At 38.6% G+C, this 9,677-nt stretch overlaps 1 protein-coding gene across 3 annotated transcripts; it reads left to right on the forward strand.

Annotated features, from left to right (window-relative positions):
- The first annotated feature begins 1,579 nt into the window (after nucleotides 1-1,579).
- Nucleotides 1,580-9,644, forward strand: terf2 (telomeric repeat binding factor 2). Of its 3 annotated transcripts, XM_023411966.2 has the most exons (13): nucleotides 1,580-1,741; nucleotides 2,985-3,080; nucleotides 3,626-3,756; nucleotides 3,974-4,060; nucleotides 5,452-5,592; nucleotides 5,989-6,107; nucleotides 6,472-6,999; nucleotides 7,835-7,951; nucleotides 8,222-8,344; nucleotides 8,437-8,583; nucleotides 8,915-8,997; nucleotides 9,094-9,137; nucleotides 9,385-9,644. In XM_023411966.2, exons 1-13 carry the CDS (start codon nucleotides 1,591-1,593, stop codon nucleotides 9,541-9,543), a joined length of 1,926 nt encoding a protein of 641 aa, XP_023267734.1. In that variant the 5' UTR covers nucleotides 1,580-1,590; the 3' UTR covers nucleotides 9,544-9,644. The 3 variants fall into 3 exon arrangements, with proteins under 3 accessions (XP_023267734.1, XP_023267732.1, XP_023267733.1); XM_023411964.2 differs by having other exon boundaries at nucleotides 8,915-9,137; XM_023411965.2 differs by having other exon boundaries at nucleotides 8,440-8,583; nucleotides 8,915-9,137.
- The last annotated feature ends 33 nt before the right edge of the window (nucleotides 9,645-9,677 follow it).

Here is a 9,677-nt window from a genome sequence, read left to right on the forward strand (position 1 = left end):
TCTTTCTGCTACAGAGTTTTCATTCCTAATAATGCAGAAAGTGTTGTGGGTTTCACACTGACACAACATGCTGCAGATCTGCTAGAAGCAAGAAAGAAGTTGGGACAGATGTCAGTTTGGCAAGTGTATCAATGAAGTTGGATGGGCTTGCCATAAATGTTTGCCTCCTATTACTTGAAATTGGGATAAAGATACAGTAGAGATTAACTGACATTGGAGAACTGGAGAAAACAGCTGCTGTGGCATAAAATAAATAAGATCCAGTAAAGAAGAAGTGAAAACATTTTTTGTGCTAAATGTGATACAGGAGCCCTCGTAAGCAAATCAGTGGTTATGACTTTTTGAAAGTCAGTCCACTGACAAAAGGCAGCAATTCTTCTCCGCCACTGAACAAACAGACACAGACACACACAATCTGTGTGGGTCATGTTGAATATCACAAACAACACTGGAACATTAAAATGAAAACATTAAGTGTTCTTGGGGATATTACAGTAATATGAAAGTGTGCCGAGTTGTCATTGGTAAGTGAACGAAAGAAGGTGCATACGTGTGTAATAACATAAATCAAGATAAACGTCTTCACAAATGAGAAATACACAGTACTAATGACACCCCATTCTGTCCAGTGGGTGACAGTACAGTGTTTTCTCCTTTTTTTTTTTTTTTTTTTAAAGTTTATTGAACAACAATGAGTAGAATATACAGACAGGTGCTCAGTATCTCAATTTCTGTTAATACAATATCGAGTAGGTAATAAACAATACAATATATAAAAATAATTTGAGGATATACAGTACAAGTATATTGCAAAATTCTGAATCATACATTAAATCAGTGAATAAAACAAGCAACAAATATATATGACAAGGGGAAAAGGGGTTATTTCTCTTTGAATAGGTCTTCATAAATTTTGACAGTTTTGTTACATTTAGCTGAGTGTAAGAGTTGTAGTGTTTTAATGTACTCTAAAAATTCAATTGAAAATCTGAAAAAATTTGGGGAAGTTTTTGCAAATCTGCATTTGTGGATATGAAATTTGCCAAATAGAATCATTAAGTTAACTATAAATCCAATTTCCTTGTTATTGTGATCAAAACAAGTGATGACACTTTTGCAGTTAATTTTGACATTATATTTCGTTTTACACAATATATATCTCTCAGTCTGAGTCCAAAAGGTTAGTGAACTTGAGCAGTAGTAAAAGAGATGAATTAACAGTGTTTTCTCCTTGTGAGGGATCTGTCAATTCAGAAACGACACGTAGTGTTTGTTTATCTTCTTGTCCCTAAATTATGACTGTCAGGCAGCACGCTTTCCGAGGTCTTGATCAAACTTCATGTCTTTCAGTTGGAAAAAGCACGTACTAGTTATGCTAAACTTCATCTCTGACACGAAATCGTCCTTCATTTATATTCTTCGTGTTTGATCGGTTGAGGCGTCACACAACTGCGATGAAGCGCTACCTGAAAACCTAAACTCAGAGAATAAAACCCCGCTACCCTTCTTTCCCCGCCTTCACTGAGGTGACGTAAGCGCTCTCTAAAGACACCCACGGCTCCCTCCCGCTTCCGTTGATATCGTCTGAATATGGCGGCAAAGGAAACTATACACAGTCATCAAACTGTTGTCGAGGGCATCGTCAACCGCTGGCTAGTGGATTACTATTTGTTTCTGGCTTTAGAGTCCTTTAAAAATGAACAATATGCGGATTTCTGTGGCATTCGTCGTGTACTTAACAGTGAGTAAATTACTATGTTTTTGCTTGTTGCCTGCCAAGCTAAAGTGTGATTGTTCAGCTAGCTCATATGTCCACACAACTTTGGTGTTAACGGATTGTTTCATTTACGGCAAGTTTACTGTCTTAAAAAGTCTCTCTGACCTGTTTTGGATTGTGCTTGTGCACGATCACCGACAGTGTCATTGTCTTAGCTAGCAACTAGCCAAGTTGTCAAAGTTGTCAGACAAACAAATCAAAAGTAAGTAGGGTGAAACCGAATGGTTGTGCTTTATTAATGGGAATTTTATCCTCCAAAAAACCGTTGTTGTTAATGGTATGATATTTGTGTATTACATCTGCACTTCAAGTGACATTTCATTTTAAAATCGTAAACCTAATGATGCATAATGATTTTTCATTAGTAGCTATGCTGTCCACCTCATACAGGACGGACAGTCGTATCAAGTGCTCTGGTTTTCAGTTAATGTAAGTGAAATGTTACTGGACTGGCCCTGAAACATTTATTGTAGCTTAGACATTTTCAGGATGCACAGTGTGTAGTTGTGTTAACGTAATGAACACTTAGCAAAGACTTCCCAGTTCATGTTTTGAAAAACTTCTGTTAAATTCATGGTACCTCACAAAATCCTATTGCTCTACTCCAACTACTTTTTTGTTATATCTTTCCCACAAAACAAATTAAAATAGTCTGTCTTGGAAAAGTATTCATCAAATCATCTAAAACGTGGGGTTTTCAGCTCCCAAGCTATTTTTACCAACATCTGTGGCACCCTTTTATGCAGGGTGAAATAACTTCTATATGTGATGGTACTATATTAATGCTACAGAGAAACGGAAAATTGGTTGCAAAAAAAGTGAAAACTAGTCAATCAAATTAATATTAATTTTGGATGGTTCTTTGTTTGTTTAAAAGAAATATTTAGTTTTATTGATATGATTACTGCAAAACATCCAGCAGCAACTATTTACATGAATACATGTTGCAAATTATCCTTAGGTTGTCTTGGATGTTCAGTACAAATTCCAGCTCAGTCCAGTGGAAAAAAAACAATTGGTGTGACATCCATGACCTGGGAAAATGAAATGACCTGGGATATAAATGTGTACACATTCTGTTGATCTTCTATGAAGAAATTGATTGAAATAAAGACTACACAGTGTAGAGCCAGCTATGAATGTGAATAATTTACCGCAATATGTGTTTTTAGGAGAAATGACAAGCTTATTCATTGACTTGTTACAGGTGTCTTGGCCCGTCCTTTGGAGTCCACCGATACAATGCCAACAAAAATTGGGATATTGCAGTTCCTCTCCAGGATAAATGAGGGCGAAAGACTTGGTGAGATCACCGTGGCACATTAGCTCAGTAACTTTGTCAACAATGTGTATCATTGGTAGTTTTAATTTAGCTGCGTCTATGTATATCATTTTCTATCTATGCATAGTAGAAAACATTAAAATAAGCTTCATTCAAAACTGCAGAAGTGTAATATTTACTTGGTAACTAGTAAATAAAATAACATGTTAAAAATGTGCATGTAACTATTTACATAAAGGACAATTTTATTCAAAGTACCACAGTAATGTCACATTTTCAGTCCAACATGTATAAACAACACCTGATGATAATATTTGAAAACTTGCAATGAAACAGTAAAGTTTTGAATTATATTGCACACAAAAACTGCTTAGAAGAAGTATGTTTGCTGACTAAAAGGAGATATCAGCTCAGTATTGTTAGTCATATTGAAAGTGTAAGTGCAAGTACAAAATCAAATTCAAATTCTAGACTTTTCTCTAAATCTACTCTTTAGCATATATGCGGTCCTACTTCCACAATGTGACTTGACACCCGATTGGATATTGCTTTGCCTTTGCTTACAGACCTGCTATTTGAGTCTGACCAGTCAATAACTCCTCTGGAATCAGCCTTAATGTTGCTGGAAGGCATCAACCAAAAATGCAGTATTCCAGAGCAGGATTTCGAGAATGTAAGCACTTCAATTAAAGAGATGGTAAGGACTCTTCTTATTTTTTCAAACATTCATGTTCTGCACTGGTTCCATTAACACAAAGGAATACAAATACGGTTTAAACTATGATGTCAGTGCTGCACCGATTGTGTATCTGTGTCTGCGTTTGTGTGTGTGCGTGTGTTCATGCTTTTGTGTGTATTTGCTTTCACAAAGTTTACTGACATTTTATTTAACAATTCTTTTTGTCTGTCTTTAGATTGTGCGGATTTTAATTAAATACAATGAATTTGAGAAAGCAAAGGAGCTGCTGATCAAATACTTCCCCAAACCAATGGTTGGCAAGGTGAGTTCAGTAACATTCAGTAATGTTTAATCGGCAGCTTTGTAATGTCAGTGAGTCAAATCAGCATTTAACTTCCACTTCCTATGTTAATGCATTCATATTTCCATTAATCATACTGTCATTGCATTGTTACAGAAAAGTTGCAGTGTACATTGTTAGCTGAAATGTTGTGTATTGAATCATAATGGACATACTTTTTAAAATGGGTGGGTAAACAGCACACCTCTTGAACACCCTCAGGCTGGTGCAGGGTCTGCTGCCCAGTCTGCTTCACTTTCCTTTCCTCATGTCATTAGTACACCTGTTCAACTGCTCGTTAACGCAAATATGTAATTGGCCAATCACATGGCAGCAACTCAATGCATTTAGGCATGTATACATGGTCAAGAACGATCAGCTGAAGTTCAAACTGAGCATCAGAATGGAGAAGAAAGGAGATTTAAGTGACTTTGAACGTGGCATGGTTGTTGGTGCCAGACGGGTGGGTCTGAGTATTTCAGAAACTGAAGATATTCAAGATATTGTAATTTTATACAGAGAATGGTCCGAAAAAGAGAAAATATCCAGTGAGCGGCAGTTCTGTGGGTGAAAATGCCTTGTCAGTCATGCCGGAGGTCAGAGGAGAATGGCCAGATTGATTCAAGCTGATAGAAAGGCAACGTAACTCGAATAACCCCTCGTTACAACTGCGGTATGCATAAGAGCATCTCTGAACACGCAATACGGCGAACCTTGAAGCAGATGGGCTACAGCAGCAGAAGACCACACCGGGTGCCACTCCTGTCAGCTAAGAACAGGAAACTGAGGCTGCCATTTACATGGGCTCACCAAAATTGGACAATAGAAGATTGGAAAAATGTTGCCTGGTTTGATGAGTCTCGATTTCTGCTGCGACATTCGGATGGTAGGGTCAGAATGTGGTGCAAACAACATGAAAGCATGGATCCATCCTGCCTTGTATCAACGGTTCAAGCTAGTGGTGGTGTAATGGTTTCTTGGCACACTTTGGACCCCTTAGTACCAGTTGAGCATCGTTTAAACGCCACAGCCTACCGGTGGCCAGTGAGTGTACAGTGATGTAAGGTGCTACTTCCAAATAGCAGATGAAGCAGCAGCTCTTCTTTAAAATAACATCTTCGGTCATAGGATGCAAAGTATAAACAACACACTTGTCAGCTTGTTTGTTAGTTATTGGTTGTTCTTTGATGATGTGTGCAATACCAATAACTGAAATGTAACTAAAATCAGGTTTTTATGTTAGATATGTCAACAGATGGACTAGAATGTCTTTAAATTAGTCGTGAAGCGGTAAGGTTAGCTGTTTGCTGCATTTTCTATCACAGTTTTGACTTCATGTTTATGTATAAGTATGTGCCCGTGTTCTGTCTTAGAAAGCTATATTCATGGGTCTCATCAGCAAGAGGAGTAAAAGGCATGAACTCATCGAGCGAATCGACTTCCACCAGTTCAAGGAGGAGATGTTGGCCTTTTGCCAGAGGCTCTGCTCATTCAGTGTTCCCTTTCTGCACAAGGTATGTCGCTATGAATTAAGCACAAGACAAGGGCTCATTATATTGAAACACTGATTTTTTTGTGATCCTTCTTAAAGGTTATGAGGAATTTCAAATGGAAGTGGTCATGAATTGTTGCATATTAAAAAAGTTTTGTTTGAGATTTTACTGGCCCTTTTGAAGCTGATTTGTCAACACCACTAATTTTGTGATAAGAAAAAGTTTTTAGAAGCATATTCAATTAACCGATCGTAAGTCCCGTCAAGTCTTTGAGAATGTTTTCGTAGTAGTTCAAAAAGAAATCCTTGCCTGTGTTGACCCTAACATTTTTTCAGCCAGTCCAGATGTGACATTGTAGATTTATTGGTTAAGTACATGTCTGTCTTAATACTTATTTTCGGTTTGTATGTCTGTCAGGCTGCAAAACAGCTAATTGATAAAAGGCTTACGGAGCAAGACGACAAAATAGCTGGACCTGATGAGCAAGATGAACCTGGCGCAAGTCCACAAATCATCACCGTCTCATTTTTACCATGGTAGGCGCTCTCTCCCTCTCAGTTAACTTCTGTTCATTTCAAAGAAGCTCATAATTACTGTTGAAATACTAAATTAATTCACTTAACATCATATAGCCCACACTGCCTCTACTCCTGTCATCCCTGGGATGCATCACAGCAGCGGTAAAAGAGCTTTTAAAATCTGTGTGTTTCTTGATCGTGTCCCCGCCGCCTCTCTCTGCTGTGCATCATCTGGCTGATGGATGAAAACTGACACCAGATCTCTCTACATTTTTAGTAGATATCTCTGAGAGAGAGCCAAGGCATCACTGTGACCCCCCCCCTTCATTTTTGGCCACAATACCCTATTCAAACTCTTTCTTGTCTCTATCTTATCTTCCAGTAAACGTAAAATTATCCAGAGGACAAGGCTGGAGGAAGTCTACAAGGCTTTGGCTGCAGGTTCTGATGAGAGAACATTTGCCTGGCTGGAGGAAGAGGTGGAGAAAGAGCAGCAGGCAAGAAAAGAAGACCTTTCCCTGCGCCTCTCGCCTTCTCCCGAAAAGGATGCCAATCAGGACGAGCTTTTTCAGAGAGAATCGGGCAGTCCAATGGAGGCTTCCCCAGCAGACCAACCACCACAAATGGATGCTGTTCCTCAAACACAGGCAGGTTCACTCTCAAAGACACCCTCAGTGCTGAGGAAGAGGCGGCTTTACACTGTGGCACAACTAGTGGTCGAACCGGACAGCCAGGCGAGCTTGCAGTGTTCAACAGCCTCTCAGGAGCTAGAGACCGAGTTCAGAACAGAAGAGCCACCACAGTCCCCGACTCTATCCAAAGAAAAAGACTCGCTGAGCCTATTAACGGACATTGAGGTTACCAAACCCACACGGAAGCTCCGCAGACGACCCAACAAAAGTTGCAGCAGGTAAATAATAAAAATTTAAAACATAAATAATGATATTCATTTTTGGAGGTTACTCTGATCAGTAAAATGGCAATTAAAAATAATATTGCAGATGTCTATTACAAATGACCATCCATGATCGATGGTTCTCAATTTCACAAAAAAATCGTCTTTAAAACAAGCAGATAAATAAATGTTACTCAAACCTCAGTTTTCACTACCCGATGCCTCTCTGTCTCCATCATGCAGACCTGCTCTTGTGTATCCTCACAATTAGTTGAGATGATGGTTTTGACTCGAGTGGTGTCTCATGATCTAGTCAAGCAGGCAGTATCTTTGAGCCGTTCTCACTTCAGAGCTTGAGGGCTGTCTGAGCATGATGAAAGCAACCACAGTTTTTCCAAAGTGCCAGGTGCATCAAATTACATCTATGTCATGATACATCCTTTCATCAAAATAATACATGCATCCACTATGCTCTGAAATAAATAACTTGTACAATCAAGGAATGTATTAATATTTTGTAGTAGTAAGCCCAATTAATAAAAACAGGGTACCAGAAGCACAAGCAGTGAATTTTACATGGACTTTTAAGAAATCGGTATCATCAGTATCAGATCACTTGAATCTAGTGATATTACATAGAATATACACATACATTTTCTGTGTGTTAATGATAAATTATTTTTTACACAGGTTCTGATGATGTAGGTTGTGCATTTCTATGAACACAGATATTTTTTATGCCTGCCTTCATATAGCACATTTCATTATGAGCAGATTGTCTGTGGTCCGGTATTCCTCAGTGAGTGTGTAGCTGTAAAAGAAAAAAAACAAACACTGTTTTGTCACACAGAGCCTCAGCTAGTTTGGCAGAGTCAACAGACAGTGAGGAGGACCCCCCTGGCTCTGTGGCCAACAGGGAAATTCATGTGGGAAAACTCCACAACCAGTCCAACAGTTCACCCACCAGGTAAGTCCAAATGTGCTTAAGCTAAGTTACAACTAGGTGGCTGAAACTGTCAGTGTTTTATGCTTTATATAGTTTGTTGTGGTTCACATTTGATTCCACTTTACAGGATCTGGTGGGAACCTTTATAAGTAGGCTACACATTGTGTAATTACTGTGACAGTTTGAAAACATGGCTATTGAATTTAACTACTTGAGAGAAAAACATTTCAGTCAAAACACATCTCTCCTTTTCTGGATAAAGCTCGATTTGACTCAACTCTCATCTTGCAGAAACTCCACCCAGTCAAAACAGTTGTCATCAGACAATGAGGAAGACCCACAGGGGTCCTTGGCCTCCTTCAGAACCCCAGTGCGGAAAACCCGCAAACAACTGGCCAGCAAACCTCTCAGCAAGCAAGTCCAAATACAATTCCATTTATTATGTTGTCAGTATGTTTGTTCATGATTCAAGGATTGACAACATTTGACAAACCTTATTTATGCAGCAGTCCAGGTAGTGCAGTTGGAGTCTGTGTCATGGATTCTTCATTGGACAAATCGCCCAACCTGTCCACACCTCATCCCGTCCCCCAGACAAGCTCCACTCCACACAAAGACTCAACCCAAGACAAAGGTCTCTCCCATTCAAAATGGTTAGTAAAAATTACACCAGCAGCTTTTGATAGAAATTGATTGAGTCACCCATTGTGAATGAATCCAAGCTAACCATACAAAAACAATAAGTATTTTAACAGAATGTGTGTGTGGGTGGGAGGGTACCGTACCTTATCTGCCATTGTGATTAATGCACTTTTCACATGGCTTTTGATATTATAGCATTTGTCTGTCCCAGTATTCATTTGAGTGTCTAAAAGTCACACACAAGCTACATATTTTGATGAGTTAACTATAAAAGTTTATTTATCAGAATGAGATTAATTAATTTTAAAAAATCAATGAAAAGAAACCTGCTCTTGTTCACAGGAAACAACTGTACAATAATGCAAAGGAAAGTAAGGAAAGCTGGAGCGACGAAGAGTCATATGTCAACTCCAGAAAGAACAGCGGTAACATTTCATTACACATCTGCTTCAATTTAATTCTGTCTAAATCTAGTTGGGAAAATCTTGTTCATGCAGTGATATTATTTGTTTTTCCCAAAGGATCGCACGAGACCAACAGTTCAACTTCAAGCCACAGGAAGAGGGTAAGCATTTGTAATTCTCAAAGGTTTAAAATTAAGTAACAAATCTGTTGTGAAGCATTATGTACAGGGTAGTTTGTGAGGATATCAAACCTGAATCATAGTAATTAAACAAACAAATGTAAAAAGCATAACATGGATTGGTCAACTCAACAACAATGACAAAACTAAAACAAAAGCATTGTTGCCTGTTTTGGACTTATATGCCACAGCAGGAAAAGGGTAACCATGTGTTCCTGTTTTGTTGCAGAGATGGACTGAGAGTGAGACACAGAAGTTGAAAGAAGGGGTCAGAAAATTTGGTGAGGGGAACTGGGGTAAGATAAAGGCACACTACAAGTTCAGTAATCGAACAAACGTCAACCTCAAGGACAGATGGAGAACAATGAAGAAGTCAAATATGGTGTGAGACTGAAGACAAGTTCAAGGGCAGTGATTCAGCAGTTTTGTAAAGATTGTAAACTTTATGTTCATTAGACGTTCTAGTTCAATAAATTTTCAGCTATTCAATTTGTGAGATGAGTTGTCTCTTTATTATTAAAC

This window comes from Seriola lalandi, unplaced genomic scaffold (genome assembly GCF_002814215.2).
Source record: "Seriola lalandi dorsalis isolate HSWRI2012SDOR001 ecotype SW California unplaced genomic scaffold, Sedor1 jcf7180002054474, whole genome shotgun sequence".
Lineage (NCBI taxonomy): Eukaryota > Metazoa > Chordata > Actinopteri > Carangiformes > Carangidae > Seriola > Seriola lalandi.

Coding starts and splice junctions, on each gene's coding strand:
- terf2 (XM_023411964.2), top strand. CDS start 1,591: ATGGCGGCAAAGGAAACTATACACAGTCATCAAACTGTTGTCGAGGGC. Junction 3,081..3,625: donor AAATGAGGGCGAAAGACTTG/GTGAGATCACCG, acceptor CTTTGCTTACAG/ACCTGCTATTTGAGTCTGAC. Junction 9,138..9,384: donor CTTCAAGCCACAGGAAGAGG/GTAAGCATTTGT, acceptor GTTTTGTTGCAG/AGATGGACTGAGAGTGAGAC.